This window comes from Aquarana catesbeiana, linkage group LG04 (assembly GCF_042186555.1).
Source record: "Aquarana catesbeiana isolate 2022-GZ linkage group LG04, ASM4218655v1, whole genome shotgun sequence".
Lineage (NCBI taxonomy): Eukaryota > Metazoa > Chordata > Amphibia > Anura > Ranidae > Aquarana > Aquarana catesbeiana.
The window spans coordinates 10,118,599-10,139,693 of record NC_133327.1 but is presented as its reverse complement, the minus strand read 5'-3'; the positions used below and the strand labels follow the sequence as shown (position 1 = coordinate 10,139,693).

General features: G+C 44.9%; 1 protein-coding gene across 1 annotated transcript in view; it reads right to left on the bottom strand.

Moving 5' to 3' along the window:
* Positions 1 to 2,721: 2,721 nt before the first annotated feature.
* MTMR9 (myotubularin related protein 9) overlaps positions 2,722 to 21,095 on the bottom strand; it is a 42,731-nt gene continuing 24,357 nt past the window's right edge. The window contains exons 6-10 of the mRNA XM_073624821.1: positions 14,664 to 14,825; positions 14,117 to 14,258; positions 12,219 to 12,439; positions 10,624 to 10,775; positions 2,722 to 7,869 (exon numbers count right to left, since the gene is read on the bottom strand). Of these exons, the coding sequence (XP_073480922.1) occupies positions 7,706 to 7,869; positions 10,624 to 10,775; positions 12,219 to 12,439; positions 14,117 to 14,258; positions 14,664 to 14,825 (841 nt within the window). The 3' untranslated portion in view covers positions 2,722 to 7,705. The remainder of the gene's footprint in view (positions 7,870 to 10,623; positions 10,776 to 12,218; positions 12,440 to 14,116; positions 14,259 to 14,663; positions 14,826 to 21,095) is intronic.

The following is a 21,095-nucleotide window of genomic DNA, read 5'->3' as shown; positions in this document are numbered from 1 at the left end:
CGTCAGCCATGCATTCATGTGTGTATATATAGAGAAGACTAGAGGAGGCCAGTCATTCATCGCTTTGGCTCTGAGGAAGAGGGTCCTCCCTCGAAACGCGTAAGCCGTTTTTTGCAATGCCATCTGTTCCTCTATAATGTCCAGTACAGGTTGCCGATTTTTGAGAAACAATTCAACTAGCTGTTGTATTTCCCTTTCATTACGTCTGTATGTGAGTATGATTATTGCTGTTACATTTTTTTAATAAAGGTTACCTTTGGTAATGCACAAGGTCGGGGCGCCCTGCTTTCTTCTCTATATAAATCTGACCTCCGGCCTTCCCTTCACTCTTGCACAGTTGTACCGGCTCCTCTCCTGGACTGAAATGGCTTCTTCTGATTTCACTGCACACTGTGAGCTCCTCTCAATGTGCATTAGAAGCTGCAGCAAGTCAGATAGGACCCGCCTCATATCCTGGGAGGACATTCAGCATCAGCTAGCCCTTTTCTCCCTAGCTTGACTTCAGACATTGTAGTATTGACCCCCCCCCCCCCGGATAATATGGAGGAGGGAGTTACCCCTGAAGGGGTTAAGGGGGACTCAGAGGAGTGCTGCAAGGGACAGTGATCCAGGTCATCAGCATCAGAACCCTGGTGCCCAACACAAAGGCATCTGCATAGTCTGCAAGCTATTGGGCACCAGATGGGCAGCAGAGTGGCAGCTGGGTGCTGGAACACTCTATGTCCAACCCCGCCATTAAAAGCAAGTCTGTACTGTGGGCGGAGTTACCCCCCTGGCCTGGGGAGAGAGAATGACTGAAACGTGTGATTGCCAAACTGGGGGAGGGGGGAGAAGGGGTTAACTTTCACTGCCATGACCACTAATGTTGGGGGGGTGGGGTAATGGGGATTAAATGTTATTGCCACTGATCAGTGCGTGTGATTAATAGTACTAAACACAAATACTGAGGGCAAGAACTGTGGCCACTGATACCAATGTTGGGGGTTATCATTGCATCCAATGACACCAATGTTGGGGGTTATCATTGCATCCGCTGACACCAATGTTGGCGGTTATCATTGCATCCGCTGACACCAATGTTGGCGGTTATCATTGCATCCAATGACACCAATGTTGGGGGTTATCATTGCATCCAATGACACCAATGTTGGGGGTTATCATTGCATCCGCTGACACCAATGTTGGCGGTTATCATTGCATCCGCTGACACCAATGTTGGGGGTGATTATTGCATCCAATGACACCAATGTTGGGGGTTATCATTGCATCCAATGACACCAATGTTGGCGGTTATCATTGCATCCGCTGACACCAATGTTGGGGGTGATTATTGCATCCAATGACACCAATGTTGGGGGTTATCATTGCATCCAATGACACCAATGTTGGCGGTTATCATTGCATCCACCGACACCAATGTTGGGGGTTATCATTGCATCCGCTGACACCAATGTTGGCGGTTATCATTGCATCCGCTGACACCAATGTTGGCGGTTATCATTGCATCCAATGACACCAATGTTGGGGGTTATCATTGCATCCAATGACACCAATGTTGGGGGTTATCATTGCATCCGCTGACACCAATGTTGGCGGTTATCATTGCATCCGCTGACACCAATGTTGGGGGTTATCATTGCATCCAATGACACCAATGTTGGCGGTTATCATTGCATCCAATGACACCAATGTTGGGGGTTATCATTGCATCCAATGACACCAATGTTGAGGGTTACTATTACATCCTAAGACACCAATGTTGGCGGTTATCATTGCATCCACCGACACCAATGTTGAGGGTTACTATTACATCCTAAGACACCAATGTTGGGAGTTATCATTGCATCCGCTGACACCAATGTTGGGAGTTATCATTGCATCCGCTGACACCAATGTTGGGAGTTATCATTGCATCCGCTGGCACCAATATTGGGGGTGATTATTGCATCCAATGACACCAATGTTGGGGGTTATCATTGCATCCAATGACACCAATGTTGGGGGTTATCATTGCATCCGCTGACACCAATGTTGGGGGTTATTATTGCATCCACTGATACCAATGTTGAGGGTTACTATTACATCCACTGACACCAATGTTGGCGGTTATCATTGCATCCGCTGACACCAATGTTGGCGGTTATCATTGCATCCACCGACACCAATGTTGAGGGTTACTATTACATCCTAAAACACAAATGTTGGCGGTTATCATTGCATCCGCTGACACCAATGTTGGGGGTGATTATTGCATCCGCTGGCACCAATGTTGGGGGTCATTATTGCATCCAATGACACCAGTGGTCTGGAAAATGGCCCACAGAGACCAGAAGTGTTGCAGTCGGTGAATCTATGTTAACCCCTTAGGGGAGGAAAGGATAGGCATGCACCTGGAACTCCCAGGCTTACTGCTGCTGGTGCAACCCCCCCCCCCCACCACCACACAGACAGGGGATCTGAGACCCCACGGGAGAGATCCCCCCACTTCCTGTCAGAACTCTACACCTATAGAGCCTGATCACACGAGAAAAGCTGAACTCCGGCCAGAAACCAGACCAATTCATTATTACATCAGTGGTAATGTGTAATGGATCCGTCAGTCTTAGCTACGTTAATATTTATCCGATCATCAATGTCACATCCCGATGTTCGCACTGACACCTGCAAAACTCACACACCAATTTAAAATGTTGGCGCTGTAAAAGAGACGCTGACACCTGATTGGTAGAATCATTTTATAAACATTGCACATTTACATATACAGAGGAATTACAGAACATACAGAGACAGTCTTCAATATGACTGAGTGCAAAACCAATGAAGAGGAATCTCAGTGTTCCAGGACTGGGACTGTAACTGGATTACCACTGCCACCTAATGGTAGGATTGGAGAAGGACAGTTGTAACTGGTCTACCACTGCCTAATGGTAAGATTGTAGTTGTAACTGGTTTACCACTGCCACCTAGTGGTAAAACTGGAGGAAGACAGTTGTAACTGGATTACCACTGCCACTTAATGGTAAGATTAGAGGACTGTTGTAACCGGATTACCACTGCCAACTGGTTGTAAAATTGGAGGGCAGTTGTAACTGCATTACCACTGCCACCTAATGGTACAAATAGAGAAGGACAGTTGTAACTGTCACCTAATGGTACAAATAGAGAAGGACAGTTGTAACTGTCACCTAATGGTACAAATGGAGGACAGTTGTAACTGTCACCTAATGGTACAAATGGAGAAGGACAGTTGTAACTGGCTTACCACTGCCACCTAATGGTAAGATTGGAGGACAGTTGTAACTGGTTTACCACTGCCACCTAATGGTACAATGGCTTACCACTGCCAGCTAATGGTACAAATGAAGGACAGTTGTAACTGGATTACCACTGCCACCTGGTGGGAAGATTGGAGAAAGATAGTTGTAACTGGATTACCTCTGCCACCTAATTGTACAATGGCTTACCACTGCCACCTAATGGTACGAATGGAGGACAGTTGTAACTGGATTACCACTGCCACCTAGTGGTAAAACTGGAGAAGAGTTCTAACCAGATTATCAATCTTATCTGACTGTAATATCAGAGGAGTATTCTAACTGGGACACGACTGCCACCTAGTGGTAAGATTGGAGGAGAGTTAGAACTAGGTCATCACCACCTAGTGGCAATATCTGCGAAGGAGTGTTTTACATGGGATTACCAGCGCCACCTAGTGGTGAGATAGGAGAAGACATGTTGGAACTGGATTGGAGAAGGAATTTGAGAAGGTAAAAACTAAAAAGAGGAGCTAAATATTTTTTTTTTTAATTTACTTGCTCACTCATTTTGAAATTGTTTGTATAGCTAAAGCTTCCCTTAGTTTTGGATAGAGTGGAGAAGCATTAAATCTGTCCTCCGGCCTTCAGTCTTGCACAGTTGTACCGGCTCCTCTCCTGGACTGAAATGGCTCACTCTGATTTCACTGCACACTGTGAGCTTCTCACTATGTGCATTAGAAGCTGTAGCAAGTCAGATAGAGCCCTCCTCATTTCTTAGTTGGAGGAGGTCTATCATCATCTAGAGATTTCCTCCCCAGCTTCACTGTCCCTGGCCTGCCCCCTTCAGGTGGGCCATAGAAGTAATTGGCTGCACTCGTGCAAATGCCAATGCTGTTTGCCATCGCATAGGACGTAATTATTTAAATGTGACACTTCTATATTTGGTAAAATAGACCGTATGTGCACGCACGGGTAAATGCTGACCCAGGGCATTTACACAAGTACAGAAGTGTACACCCCTTTTTTTTTTTTTTTTAAACATCCGTGGGATGTGCATGTTGCCTAAGGCTACATTCAGACATCCACACGGAATTCCTGGAGGCCATGGGGATCATATATCAGTAAATTTGCATCTGGCGAGGGGGGATCAATTTGCAAGGAGAAAATAAAGAGGAATGATATAGTCAGCGCTGCCCTACATCTTTTACATATTGAAAGTTGGAATATCTCTATAGCCAAATACAGGGGTCTAACCCCAAAAATTGGTCATTTTACTTCTGTTTATTACAGGTATTTATTTAGGGAACAACGGTTTATGCATACCATACATTCACATCAGTCCCAGCCCTGACTATCTTCTATTTCAGTGCAATGAATGATGGCATGAAGATATAGAAGGTGGTCAGCACCACTTAAGGGAGACAAGAGGAGCCTAACCATTTGTGGACACCGGGGCATACCACACATATCCAAAAAAAAAAACTTAAAGTGTAATTCCACACAAAATCTAACACTAAACCTACTCCAAGCCTAATCTAACTAACCCTGTAAACAAAAGATCGCTATACTTACCTATTCTGCAGCCACTTCAATTTCCAGCGGTAGCTTCTGTGTAGAGAAAAAGCTGACAATGGCTGGGAAATGAAAAGGCGACGTGCCCCAATGACTTACTATGGGGCATTTATTTGTAGACTGCCCCTCCTCTACACAGAAGCCACTGCTGGCGGCTCAGCCTGGAACCAGACCGGAGCAGCTTAAAGGTTAGGCAAGTATAGCAATCATTTGCTTACAGGGTTAGATAGATTAGGCTTAGAATGGGGGTGGAAGTTGGTTTAGCGTTAGTTAGATTTTAAGTGGAATTTCACTTTAATGAATTAAGTACTCAAGACAAACGTGGTACGCTCTGTTCTACCGCAATTCAAATTGAATTGCTATTCAACCCCAAATTACTTGCTTCTTCCCCATAACTATTTTTTTTTTTTTTTTTTTAATTTCCACGATATAGAAGGTGGTAATGACTACTCAAGGGAGACAAGAGGAGTCTAACCATTTGTGTACACCGGGAGTACTACACACATCCAAGAAAACGTAATGAAAGTGGATAGGACGTATGGGGTACGGCACTGTTCTACTGCTGCTCCCGGTGGTCAAAATGAATTGCTATTTAACCCTAATCAACTCCTTCTAACTATTATTTTTTTTTTTAATTTCCACGATATATAGAATGTGGTCACAACATTTCAAATGAGACAGAAAGAGTGTATTTGTGGACACCGGAGCGTACATGTCAAAAAAAAAAAAAAGCAAAAAAAAAAAAAAAAGCTTAATGAAAGTACCTAGGTCTAAAATGTATGTGGTATTCTACTGATTCTAATGCTGCTCCCGGATGTCAAAATGAATTGCTATTAAACCCTAATCAATTGCTTCTTCCCCTTCTCCCCTGTTATTTTTTTTTTCATGTACGCGATATAGAAAGTGGTCACGACCGTTCAAAGGATACAAGAGGAGTCTAACCATTTGTGTACACTGGGAGTACTACACACATCCAAAAAAACGTAATGAAAGTGGATAGGACGTATGTGTTATGCGCTGTTCTACTGCTGCTCCCGGCTGTCCAAATGAATTGCTATTTAACCCTAATCAATTGCTTCTTCCCCTTCTCCCCTGTTATTATTTTTATTATGTACACAATATAGAATGTGGTCACAACCGTTCAAAGGAGACAAGAAGAGTCTAACCATTTGTGGATACCGGGTGTACTACACACATCTAAAAAGAAAAGAAAATGAAAGGACTCAGGACATATGTGGTACACTCCTGTTCTACTGCTGCTCCCGGATGTCAAAATTAATTGCTATTTTAAACTCTAATCAACTTCTTCCCCTTCTCCCATTAACTGTTATATATGTTTTATTTCCATTTTCCTAACCATTCATTTTAATTTTTTTCTTTCAGATTTCTTTTTTGCATTGCATTAAAATAAAAATAACTTTAAAAAAGGCCTTTATTTTATTTAATTTGTAAATAACGTTGCAACAGTTTGCACGTGAATCATTATTTTAGTGTCATTTTAAACAGGACAAGTTATGGGCAAAAAAAAAAATGTATACTGTTTATCTGCAGTAACATTTTTTTTTTTTAAACCTAATAAAAGTAAAAAAAAAAAAAAAAAATTTATTGGATTGTATATGTGTATATATATATATATATATATATATATATATATATATAAAAAATAAATTACTGAGAACTCACGGAGTGTCTTCAAAATATTGCCAGTATCCAATCACTTGAAGGTACGAGCCTTTAACTCAGGGTCTATAAATACTCAGGTATAGTTTTACCTTTTGTCCCACCAGCCCCTCCCTATTAGATTGTAAGCTCCCAGTAGCCCTCACTAACCCTCTTGTATTGAATTGTATTCTCGCTGTATTGTCTCCCTTTATATTTTAAAGCGCTGCACAAACTGTAGACGCTATATAATTCATGTATAATAATAATATCGTTAACCTTTAGGTTATTTATTCTTACATTTTTTTTAATTGCCCAAATTTGGCATTTCCAATGGAAGTTTAAAAAAAAAAAAATTTTGAGAGTTGGGTACATTAGAAGCGTGTGATTGGGTAGAGGAATTTTACAATGACCAATATACATTAAGCTCCATTTAGAAAACATTAGATGGACGAATGTCACAAGCATTCATACATACAGGCGACACAATTTTTGTGATCATTTCCTATGATTTTCAGCGCCATCTACTGGCCAAAAATAGACTTCATTTTAATATCTCCATTTGAAAATATACCACATTTTTGCCACTAAATGGAGCTGACAATCATAGGAAATGGTAGTACAGTATTTGAGGAACTATAGGGACATTTGTGCAGCCTGGACGAACGCCTGTGATATTGGTCCAAAGAATGTTTTATCACTAGACCCCCTTAGTGTAGGGTAGTGCCGGGTACGTCACAGCAACTCTCTGCCTTCTTCTGTCCCTGATGATGAGATCTCCCCATCGGCATCCACGGGTCTAACCTTATGGCAGCAGACACTAATAGGTAGTCAGATGGCGGCACGTTCTCCAGATTATAAATAATTAGGGTCTCCCACTGGTGAGAGAAGGACGTCTTCATTATGGGGTGGGGCAGACTACAGAGAAATCCCACTAATAGTCTTTGAAAGCAATAAAATAGGACCCAATCACCCAACCAGTGCCCCAGCTTGATTGAGATTATCGGCTTTGGGTAGAATTGGTCTTACAATCAGAGGCGCCGCCGTCCCCCTTGGTCCCCATTTTCTGTCCACAGATTAATAAACCAAATGCACAAGAGGAAAACGTGTAGTGCATGCATGACAGGTATTGTAAACATGGAGCCCTCCCCCGCCTCGGGTCACGTACACAAGGGCACAGTAGAGGGGCAAGGCAATTGGCAGAGGGGGTGCCCGCTCTATGGGGTCTCCAGTATCCCGTCCTCGGTCTCCAGCTCGGCCAGCTGCCTCCTCAGTGCGTTGACTTTGATTTGCAGCTCCTTGTTGTACTCTATGATGTGGATCATCTCTGCGTAGGCGTCCTCCAGGTACTTAGAGGGCCGATTCCAGCGCAGGAACACACCTAAGGGGGGGGGGGGGGGCAAGAAAAAGCGTTACTTCTTAAAAGGGGGCTTCCAGATTCTGATAAGTCCCCCACCCACAGACCCCACCCCCACAACCACTGCCCAAAGCACCCACCCTGCCATGTTGAGGGCATGTGGCCTGGTATGGTCCAGGAGGAGAGAGGGGGAGGTTCTCTTTTAAGAACCTTACCAGACTCAAATGGTCTGGTATGGTCTTGGGGGGGGGACCCCACAGGTTTTTTTTAATTTTCTTTTATTTTGCTGTGGGGTTTACCACCAAGATCGTCAGAGCACAAGTCACATGCCACAAGTCAGATGATCCAACTTGGATGCAAATTCCATTCAAATCAATCGGCCGAAAACGTGCCCAAGTCGGACCAAAGTAGTGTAGGAACCCAAGTCGGACTAGTTAAGATGGCTCTCATAGGGAACCATTGATTTGTACATGTTATGTGACTTGTGCACTCAAAGTCAGAGAGCATGTGGGACCAGTGTGAACCGGCCCTTAGACAGCAACAAGTCTGCCCCCTGCTGGTATATTGGTGTAATTACTTCTACTTATGTCACCAGCTAAGTGCCCATTCCTGGCCGCCCTAAGATTCACAGAGCGCCATGCCATGATGATGTCATCATCTATCGCTATTGAGGAGCTCTGCTCTGACTATCCTGAAACCCCATGTGATATCATAGGGGGTTAGGCTATGCCTCTTAAAGCAAAACCTAATCCCCCCCCCCATCCCACCCTCTGTCACGCGCCCCCCCCCCCCCCCCCCCCCCAACACCACTTTACCAGTATTCCTAGGTTATCTTCAAAGTCCTGTGTTGTTCTGCTGCAATCCACGGTTAAGGTAACATAACCTGGGTCCAGCGCCGCCATCTTGGTCCTCCTCAGCTGGCTGCCCCTTCTGTGTTGGGTACCCGCACTCTGTGTGCCTGGTCCTTCAACCTCCTGGAAGATGTGTCACGAGTATCCCAGGAGGCTGCAGGACAAGGGACACGTCATTCTGGCCTAGGCCACAATGGCAGCGGGTGGGGGGGGGGGGGGGGGAGGTTGTCCTGGGCTTCAACTCCCCCATACGTCCTTCTGATCAATACATATTGCCAATTTGATGAGCTGTGACCTGGGTGACACGTCACAACACCAAATGATATAAAAAAAACTAAAATAAAAAAAAAAAAGAAGAGTGCCAGAAGGGTGTCTTAACAGTCTAAATTCATTTACTGCTGGAAACCATATCAAACCAGGAAAATAAAAAGGCATTCAATGTGTTTCAAGGCAGACAACCCCCTTCTTTAGGGCTAGAACAAGTCAGAATCATAACCTTAATATAGAAAATAAATACCATAATTATTGTCATTTGTAACATTTCTCTTATTTTAAACAATGCTTATTATTACATTTGTTCTTTATATATAATATATATATATATATATATATATATATATATATATATATAAATAAATAAATAAGATTATGGTTATGTTTTGCTCTAGCCATGATGAAGGGGACTGATTGCCCCCCAAAACGTATTGGATGCCTTTTATCTTCCTGTTTTGATATTGTTAGCAGCAATGAAGAAGTACTGACTCTATGATGAGCTTGTTGATTCAATTTGGTTTTATTTAATTTGGGAGGTCTTGGTGCGCGCACGTGCGTGCGTGCGTGTGTGGTGGTGGTGGGGGGCATGAAGCCCAACCAACAGTGACCGATATAAGATCAGAATCCATCACATCTAGGCCATCTTTAACTTCCCTGCATTATGGCAGCTTGGAATGCAAAGCGAGGTGGGGGCTCCCCTGGACTGTTCATGCGCTGGATTTATTCACAGTGTCGGTTGAGGGTGAAATCCGGATTATAAATGTAGTCACGAATTGGACGGCTGTGAGCAGCCTTTATCTGGAAAGACCCCTGAATGTCATATAGACAGTAACTGGAGTGCAGCCCTCACCTGGAATGACCCCTGTCAGTTCCTATAGGTAGGGATTGGAAGGGGTGTACAACCAAATACAATGCAGACTAATCCTCCTAGCAGTTATATGAGAGTCATCAGTTGGCTGTGAGCAACCTTCACCTGAAATGACCCCTGCCAGTCCCTACAGGCAGGAATTGGGCCGCTGTGAGCAGCCTTCACCTGGAAGGACCCCTTATCAATCATTACAGTCAGGAATTGGACGGCTGTGAGCAGCCTTTACCTGGAATGATCCCTGAATGTCATTATAGACAGTAACTGGACTGCTAAGTGCAGCCTTCACCTGGAATGACCCCTGTCAGTTCCTATAGGTAGGGATTGGAAGGGGTGTACAACAAAATACAATGCAGACTAATCCTCCTAGTAGTTATATGAGAGTTGGGTCCCCCGGTTTCACACAGGTTCCATGGAATAGGGACAAGGACTCAAGATTATGCTCAGCAGCTTCCACCGACGTCACATATGCCAGGCGCTCCACTTCTTGAAGACCTGGAAGCGTACAAGTTCTGTAGGGGGCACTACAGGAAAAACTGACATCCCTAGACACCCTCTGCTTTCCATGTTATGAATAGCTAGGGGCAGACGAGGCATGGCTGCCTACTAGAGCACATAGGAACCCTGTACTCCGTACAATCAACACAGTAGGGCTGAGCAGCTAAACCGACTACAGGAAATACATCTCTCTTATCTGTGTGCAGGAAGAGCGGACTCCGGACTACAAAGATCCCTCCTGGACTTGGGAAAACTCATCATCATCATAAATGAGATCTGCAGTATCCATACCTTCCCATAACTGAAGGCTCTGGGGGGCAACTGATGGCCAGATCACCAGCCCATTGGCTTCGAATAAGGGATTGGTGAATTTGTGGAGCTCCGTCGGCTGGTTCATCCAGGACCAGAGCGACAAAGTCTTCTGCTGGACCTTCAGTTTACACCTAGAACATAAAAAAAGCAAGAAAATTCAGTTTAGTGAAAATCCCAATTTTTGGTCTGTTTGTATTACCACCGGATCATCCCCATTCTGCTGTACATTCCTGCATTGTCACATGATCGCCATGTGACAGCTCTGCTTTCCTAAGTGGCCAATCACCAATGCTGTCAAGTGGGGGGGGGGGGGGGGGGGGGTAGGCGAGTGAGTCGCATTGTTTCTCCAGATTGATGAACTCATCTCTGTCCCACTCTGCTCTCTCTCCCCCTACTTGCATGGTTCTTGTTCGCACATGTGCACTGTAGCATGCCTGATTGGCTCCTGGCTCCGTTTCTCCCTCCCAGTCTGAGCGCTGCTGTACAGGGACTGCCAAAAGGCTTATAACAAAATCACATTCAAGTACTTACGCTGCTTTTATTTAAATTAAAAAGTCCTTGTTTATACCTGTGGCCGAGGGGGGGGGTTGAAAAAAATAGGTGGTTGCGCTGAGATTTTACCAGCCCCCAACTTTAACTTTGCAGGCTGGCCGGCTGGGATGGTACACATGCTGCGACTGGCGCTTTGAAGCCGTGGCAAAACTTTTACCCTAGTATGGAGATGTCCCTGTGACTGCATATCCATAGTGCCACACTCCAATGCGTTTTGCTCCGGCCCTCAGAGCTTAGGTCATGGAAAACTTTAACCCCCCCCCCCATGTCAGGTTTTGCAGGCAATACTGCTGCCAAATGGGACTCATTCAAGTGAATGGGGCCACAACACAAACGCATGCATGCAAACGCGGAATGTGACCCCATTCACTTGAACGAGTCCCGTTTGGCAGCAGGACTGCCTGCAAAACCCAATATGGGGTAAAATTTATGCCCACGGCCGTGAAGCAAAGCATCACTGCCAAGGCTTGTGTAACATCCCAGCCAGCATGTAAAGTTAAACTTGGGGGTTGGTAAAACCGCAGGCTTTCAATGCGTAAAACAGGCGACCAGGAAGCGACATATCACCCCCCAGCCGCTGGTCAACTGCCTTCTGCAAAGCAATCCTCTGCGGATTCCTTTTCAGATGGCAGTGAAAGTGTAAAGTCCTGAATGATTTATGAACCCCTTTATGATCGCATGTGTGGCAACAGAAGGGTGGGCTTTGACGCCCACATGTAGCACATATGAGTCACTGGGCGGCAATGTGTGCCCTCCTAGCACAAAGACCACATCAAGACAGCTCTTGATCCTGACTAAGTATTAGTAGTCAGCAGAAAAAGGTTTCCGATCACGTGACCACTGTCATCGCCGATCCTTCCCGCCCGCACCCAGCATTCAAAGGGGACGCTGGGGCAGGAAGGGGTTAATGAACACACATGCCTGTACTAACTGGTCTACCTAGAGTTTAATTCTGTTTAAAAACAAATATAACAGGGACAGATGGATTTACGTCTATTTCCCTGGTGGACCTGGGCACTGACCTCTCATACTCGTCGTTGCAGAGGAAGGACCCAAACTGAGAGGCGTAGGCGTGCTCGAAGAGCGTAATGAGAAAGCGTTCGTTAAACTGGAAGGAGCACGGGAACTGACGGAGGATCTGCCACACGCAGTCCAGGAACAGCAGGAACGTCGGGGCCTCCCACTTCTGCTTGCTGTTGGAGTAAGCGGACTGTGCACAGCGATACCGGAATGGATGACCCGCCTGAAGGAAGAGAGCGGTTATTATTGGAAGGGTTGTATGTTGGGTTTAGATATGCTTAAAGGCTTCTTTAATACAATCTTGCAATGCAAGCAAATTTGCAAATGTAAACTTCACCAACTGTTCTCTAAGAACTTCACTAAAATCTCAATAGTCTTAGTAGCTTAGTGTTGTGCTCTTATAGCTGGTATTGGCATCTACAGAGGTTTCCAAATGCAGAAATAATTATGTCAAAGAACGCCTTCTTGGGAAAAAGTACAGTGCATATTCCCATTCTCCAAGATACAGCAGGGAATGAGCAAGCCCATTTAAAAACGATTTCCACAGATGTCCTCCACAAACGAGGATTCCAGGCCCTTCCTCAGGGTCTCTATTTTTTTTCTGCCAGAAAACAATGGTTAAAGGAATGGTAGACTGTAGAAAGGAGACCCATCTCCTCCTATAAATACCCCCTCAAACCAAGAAGGCCCATCTCCTTCTATAAATACTCTTTCTCAAATAAAGGTCCATCTCTTTCCATAAATACCCCCTCCAAACCATGGTGGTCCATTTCCTCCCATAAATACCCCCTCAAATCAAGAAGGTCCATCTCCTCCCATAAATACCCCCTCAAATCAAGAAGGTCCATCTCCTCCCATAAATACCCCCCCAAATCAAGAAGGTCCATCTCCTCCCATAAATACCCCCCCAAATCAAGAAGGTCCATCTCCTCCCATAAATACCCCCTCAAATCAAGAAGGTCCATCTCCTCCCATAAATACCCTCTCCAAATCGAGGAGGTCCATCTCCTCCCATAAATACCCTCTCCAAATCGAGGAGATCCATCTCCTCCCAAAAATACCCCCCCTCAAAATCGAGGAGGTCCATCTCCTCCCCCCCAAAAAAAACCCTCCAAAATGAAGGAGTTCCAGCCCCCCCTATGAAATCAAAGAGGTCCTCCCATAAACAACCCCCAAAACAAGGAAGTTCATCTCCTGTCATTAATACACCCTCCAAAATCGAGGAGGTCCAGCTCCTACAACAAACACCCCTCCTCCCAATCAAGAAGGTCCATCTCTTCTCATAAATGGACCCCTAAAAATCAATGAGGTCCATCCCCTCTCATAAATACCCCCTCCAAATCAAGGAGGTCCATCTCCCCCTTTAAATTCAATGAGGCCCATCTCCTCCCGTAAATCCCCCTGCAATCCCAGATACAAAAACCAAGAAGGTCCATCTCCTCCCATAAATACTCCCTCAAATCAAAGAAATTCATCTTTTTCCATAAATACCTATCCCCCAGTTTAAAGAGGTACATCTCTTGCCATAAATGCCTACCCCATATCAAGTAGGCCCATCCCCTTCTAAAACTCTCCCCCCTAAAACCAAAGTCCACCTTTTCCCATATTCCCCAGCCCCCCAAGTCAGGGAGGTTCATCTCTTCTCATAAACCCCTTCAAATCAAGCAGGTCCACCTCCTCCAATAATCCCCCCCTCCACTCTTCCAAACCAAGGAGGTACATCTCATTGATGTACAGTTCTTCCCAAAAATCCCCCCCCCCCCGCCCAAATGAAGGAGGCCCATCTCCCATAAATACCACCCATCCCAAATTTAAATGGAATCATTTGTATAAAAATTTACATACCCTGCATGTTACCCCCTCCCCAAATACCTCTGAATCTATATACTACCCCACTCACCTGTAACCATTCCTTCTCAATCAGGGCCTCAAAGCCACGGATGGTTCTGCATTTGGGGTCTAGGATGATCTGGGCTAAAGATGTCACCTGTAAAGTGGAATCCATGCCTTCCGACCCATGGACCAACACTGACGCCCCCTCCCTGACACAAAGACATACAAATGTATGATTACTTTAACAACAACAATCAGGGCAATTATGAAACAGTTCACTGACAAATCTGTATAACTGTCTGATATGGCAGTAAGGCTATTTCAGTTATCAATGGGGCATCTCCCGTCACTACTGAATGCACCTTAACACCAATCGCCGCACACCATTCAAGCCCAGCCCGTCTCAGTCTAAGCCATGCCTCCGACGCGCTATAGCCAAACCATTTCCCTTTGAGCCCCAGCCAAAATACAAGACTGAGAGGATAGACTTTCTACCCACCGTATTAATCTTTCCACTTTCTATAATGTACATTTACTTTGGCTTTTGTAATTTTTAGCATTTCACATATATAATCAGATACCCATCCCTATCGGATGTGTTCTAATCCACTCACCGATCGATACACTGTGCCGCCAGGCAGGCAGTGGTTAAAATCTCCTTGATGTGGCTCAGCCAGTTAGAGGCCTCCACCTTGCTAAGCCAGCGATCCATGTTATGCGATTGGTCATTGCAGGCCTCTACCAGTTTGATCAAACTTTCCTGCAAGATGTTAAACCTGAAACAAAAACGAACAAGTATAATATATAAAAAAAGATAAAATACAAAAAAAAAAAAAAAAAAAAAGTTATGTATATATATAAGATATGCTGGTAAGTTAATTGGCTTCTGTCTAAATTAGCCCTAGTATATGAATGCGAGTTAGGGACCTTAGATTGTAAGCTCCTTGAGGGTAGGGACTGATGTGAATGTACAATGTATATGTAAAGCGCTGCGTAAATTGACGGCGCTATATAAGTTATATAAGTTTTATATATATATAGTAAAAGTGGTAATATCTAAAATAGAATTTTTGTATTCACCGTCAAATCCTTTTCTTAACCACTTCAATACAGAGTAACTATACACCTTCCTGCCCAGACCAATTTTCAGCGCTCTCACATTTTGAATGACAATTGCGTGGTTATGCAACACTGTACACAAAACAAAATTTTTTTTCTTTTTTTTTTAGCGCTACAAATAAAAAAGAGCGAAAATTTAGAAAAAAAAAAAAAAAAAAAAAAAGTTTGTTTCTGTTACAAAACTTTGTACATAAAATTTTCTCATTCACTGATCAGCACTGATGAGGCTGCACTGACTGGCACTGATATGCAGCACTGATAGCTGGCACTAATGGGCACTCATTGGCGGCACCAATAGGAGGCACTGATCAGAGGCGCTGGCAGGTTATCACTCATGGGCACAGAGTGCCATCCCTAATGGGCAATGATTGCCATCCCTGGTGGGCTCTAGTGGGCTTACCTGGTGGTCATGGGTGGGCAACCTCAAGGGGGGACTGCACTGATAATCAGTGTACACCCCCCCGTCAGGAGAGCAGCCGATCGGCTCTCCTCTACTCAGGTCTGTCAGCGCGAGTAGAGGAAAAGTCGATACACAACTCTTCCTGTTTACACTGTGATTGGATACAGCTGATCACAAGGTAAAGAGCCTTCATCAGAGGCTCTTTACCTAGATCAGAGATGCAGTGTGTCAGACTCATACACCACACCACCGATCGCGGCTTACCCTGCTGGACATCACACGACGCCCAGTCAGGATAACTGAACCACTTCCTGGCCGTCATTTTGCTTTAGGCCGGGCGGGAAGTGGTTAAAGTAGTTCCAAGAGTCCACTGAGGGACACAGGAATTAAGATACAGTCAGGTTAATCTGCCAACTACAGGACAATTGGACACTGGCAAACAGAAAAATTGTAACGCTGTCCTCAGTATAACCCACCTCAACCAAATAAGACTGGTTAACAGTACTAACCAACAGTACTAAGGAACAGTACTAACAGTACTAAGGAACAGTACTAACAGTACTAAGGAACAGTACTAAGGAAGGACCTGTGTCTTTCAATGGATTCCAAGAAATGAATTTTACGGTAAGTACAAAAATCCCATTTTCTTTTCGGTCCATTGGGAGACACCAGAGTTCAGACACAGTGGTGACGTTGAAAAGCAATCCAATTGAGGGGTGGGCAACACAGCAAACAGCCCTCATTAGGAGGACTGGGGCGTGCCTGCAGCCCAGCTGATGCCTAAAGGAACAACACCTGAGTGTGAGGAATGAATGAATGGGGATAGGCCTACTACTAGATAGGGGAACCTACTAAAAACAACAAATGGAAGAACACAGGATCAATCTGATGTTCCAGGCCAAGATGTGAAGGTCACTGCCAGTGGAGAATGACCTCAGAAAGAAGGGAAACATATATGATTTTACAGGCCAAGATGGAGAAAGTCTCTGGCAGAGGAGAACGACCTCACAAGGAAGGGAAAAACGAAGAACACAGGATCAATCTTATGTTCCAGGCCAAGATGATGAAGGTCACTGCCAAGGAAGGGAAAAAAGAAAGAACACAGGCTCAATCTGATGTTCCAGGCCAACATGCAGAGTCTCTGGCAGAGGGGAATGACCTCACAAAAAAGGTAAAATAGGATTTTTATAACAGCTTACCTGTAAAATCCTTTTCTTGGAGTACATCATGGGACACAGAGCACCATAGTAAATCACTATGTGGGTATATAGGCACCTTCAGGTGATGGACACTGGTATACCCAATACAGGAAGTTCACTCCCTATATAACCTCTCCTCCTACCAGGAGTACCTCAGTTTTTGTAGCAAAGCAATATACCTAAACCCCAAAAAAGAGGGGAGGGACCTCTGTGTCCCATGATGTACTCCAAGAAAAGAATTTTACAGGTAAGCTGTTATAAAAATCCAATTTTCTTTATCATACATCACGGGACACAGAGCACCATAGTAATCACTATGTGGGACGTCCCATAGCAATGCTATTTGAGGGGTGGGAGAGACAACCCGTAGGGCACCCCCAGACTTGAGGACCTATACTGCTGCCTGCAGCACACTGCGCCCGAAGGCGATATTCTCATGCCTCCTCACATCCACCTGATAAAATCTGGTGAATGTATGTACTGAAAACCAAGTTGTGGCCTTGCAGATCTGGCCATGGAGGCCTGGTGACGCACTGCCCAAGAAGCACTGACCGCCCTGGTAGAGTGCGCTTTGACTTGGAAAGGTGGAATCTTACCCCTTAAATCATAAGCCTAAATTATAACTTGCCGAATTCACTTAGCGACAGTGGATTTCAACGCTGCCTGTCCTTTCTTAGGACCTTCTGACAGTATAAATAAGACATCAAGATTCAAGATTTAAATGTTCACTCACACTCACATTCCCCACAGCTGAATTTCAGCTGCTTCGTGTGTTTGCATTGATTACTTGGTCACGTGATCAATAATAGTTAGTATATATGTGGTCTGATTTTCTATTATCATTAGCTATGAGTAAGCACTTGGACAATTGTGAAACGCGTTAGCCTATGATCTGTACACTCGGTCTATGATGTCCTGTATCTGATGTGTTCCTGATTTTAAAATAAAGAAACTTGGATTATTACTTCCTGGAGTGCGGCTGTCCAGATCTTCTCGTTTATACACAGTATAAATAAGACATCAGTCTTCCGAATCAGAGCAGTCATCTTTAAATAGACTTTGACCGCACTCACTACATCAAGACAATGTAGTGACTTCTCTTCACTGGAACGCGGTTTTGGAAACAATGATGGCAGGACAATATCTTGTTTCAGGTGGAAACCCAAGACCATTTTTGGCAAAAAACCTGGTCGAGGGTGCAACACCACTCTGTCCTCATTAATAAGTATGGCTCTTTACAAGAAAGAGCAGCCAATTCCGAAACCCTCCTTGCCGAGGATATAGCAACCAAGAACACCAACTTCTTTGTCAGAAGGACTAAGGAAATATGCTGTATCGGTTCAAATGGCTGTTTCCGTAACACTGACAAAACTAAGTTCAAGTCCCAAGGGTTCAAAGGTGATCTAACCGGAGAATTAATCCGCATCACCCCTTGCATAAAACCCCAGACTAAAGAATGTGTAGCAAGCGGTCTTTGAAATAAGACCGATAAAGCTGAGACTTGGCCCTTAATAGTACTCAAGGCCAACTTGATCTCTACGCTCAATTGTAGAAAAGGCAAGATTTTTGCCTATGACACACTTCTGAGGGTGCCAACCCTTGGATTCACACCAGGAAACATAAGCCCTCCAGACTCTATAATATATAGTTCTGAAAGCTGTCTTCCTTGCATTAATTAAGGTAGAGATAACTGGCCCGGAAAGCCCACGTTTTTTCAGAATGTGGGTTTCAATAGCCAGGCCATTAAATTTAGAGTTTGTAAGGTAGGATGGAATATCGGCCTCTGTGAGAGTAGGTCTGGCCGTAGTGGAAGGGACCAAGGATCCTCCACCGCCATCTTTACGATATCTGCATACCAGACCTTGCTCTTCTGTGGGGATCTGTATGATCACCCCCTGAGCCAGTAATATGTCTAATGTTCGAAACAGAGATTGCCTTTTCTCTGGATCTTTGGGAATGATTGACCTCAGAAAACGAGACGGTGGAAACTCCCGAAATTCTAGTTTGTATCCTAGTGGAGATGACCCATCTGTCCTGAATTTCCTCTTGCCAGACTTCTGAGTATTGCAGAAGTCTTCCCCCCACTCTGGCAAGGGGGGGCGCCTCTTCATAATGAGGCTTTAGAATTCTGCTTTGCAGATTTCCGGCCCCAGGTCTTCTTCTGTGCCTGGGCCTGACCGAGGTTTTCCTTTAGAGTCTGACAGTGGAGGCCGTCGGCACTGCCTAGAGGCGGATGCCCCTGGAGCAGGGGAAAGAGTTTGCTTAAATGAAGGACGTTTATACTTTCTTTTGACTAGCAAGAGTACTCTTCCCACTAGAAATCGTTTGGATGTATTTGTCCAAGTCATCCCCAAATAGTCGATCCCCATGAAAAGGGAAACTAGTCAGAAGCCTTTTGCAAGGTGCTTCGGCTGACCAATTTTTTTAACCACAGGGTTCTACACGTGTACTAGCACAAGCGCAAGGCAGGACACCTGGTGAATAGAGTCTTTCATGGCATCTATGGCAAAACATAATGCCTTTGGTAGTTTGGCCAAATCGCGGGCCGGTTGTGCAGGAACCTCCTTAAGGGCCCGTCTAAACTGGTCCTTTAGGGACTGACAGATGCCTATTGCAGCGACCGCAAGCTGAGTAACGGCACCTGCCAATGAAAAAGAGGATTTTAACAGGAATTCCAACCTTTTATCTGTTGGATCTTTAAGCATTTGCGCATTGACTACTGGGCAAGTTAGACTATTATTCACACTGGAAATCGCAGCGTCAACTGCTAGTACATTCCATTTTTGGTGAATTTCTCCTCCATGGGATAGAGAGCTGAGAATCTCTTTGGAGGGAGAAAATGCTTATCCGGGTGATCCCATTCAGCATAAATAAGCTTTTCTAGTAATGCATGGACAGGAAACGCATGGCTGTGAAGGTTTTAAGGAACCTAAAGAAGAAACAGAACTTTCAGCTGACTCAGTTAGGGGTAGCTTGAAAGAGAAACTAACCATCTCTGTAAGAGATCGTACCAGCAATTTCTCAGACTGCAAGGCCGAAAAAGGTTCATCCACTGTTGTCTCCTCCGCAGAGAAGTAATCTGCTTGTCTTTCCTCCTGATCGCCTGACCTCATCCTGTGCCCACTGTTCCCTTGGTAAAGGGTCTGAAGTGGGGGAGGGGGAACTAACACGCTTCCTATCCTTTTGGATGGAGGATGCGATTAAAGCCGCTAATCTTCCTTCTAGGCCCTGCAGGGCGGAGGAAAATGCATCTTCAGTCACGTATACAGGGGCTGAGATGTGAGAAGCAGCTGCACCACCAATTGGTTCCAATGACCCTGGCTTGCCATATCTGGTATCTCAGGAGAGGATGACAGTGTGGAGGCACGACTGGAGTTCCCGGCGCCTGGGGGTGGGATTTTTGGTACCTTTGTGGTCTCTTTTTTGGGAGCCATCGTGCTGAGCACAAAAAGCAGAGGCACTAAGTAAATGCACAACTCTCTGAGCAAATAGTCTAGCAAAAAACAATGCCGCTAATAAAGTTCAGCTTTGGTGCTGGGTATAAATGTTATTTCCTGTACTGGAAATGCCTGCATGCAACCTTACGTGCCCCCAGCGCTCCTGTGTCCTGTGTGTCAGACTCCAGCTGGTTTAGCTGTGAAGCGTCTGTCGCTGTTGTCCCCAGCGCCTGCGCTGTGTGCTCCTCACGGACTTACGGGACCGCGCTTTAAGCCACACCCCCTCCATCATTTTAAAGCGGAGTTCCACCCTATTTTACATCTTTTGCTCAATCACATGCCAGGAATGTATTCAATTATAAACAGAGGTATTTTTTTTTTGTACCTGTGTTTTTGCCATGTCCTTCTCTGCTTCCTTCCTATCTCCTGGGAGCTCATGTCATTATTCCCAGGAATCATTGCGGAGGCCTGCCGCGAGTTCTCGCGGGATTTTGAAAGAGGAAGTGAAAGTAAATATCCTTTTTTTTAGTTTATGCTAATCAAATTCTGCTATTCAGCTTCATTTTCATTACCTGTATACATGCAGGTCTCTCCCCTACTGAGCTTTGCTATCTTTTTTTTTTTTTTTTTATTGGTTTGGTTGCCATCACAGTGGGGCGGGAACTTTCGACGCCGCCGCCTGTTGTGATGGCAACCCTGAAGTTTACGTGGCACTGCTCGCCTTAAACACTGAGCATGCGCGGGAAATAGCAGTGAATGCTGGGAGCTCAGCATTCACCAGATCCTGGAAGTCAATGCTTGTGGGCTTCACATGCCCACAAGCAAGATGGGAACAGCCAGGATCAATTTTTATAAATACTTATTGAAAACGAAAACGGACAGCAGCAGATT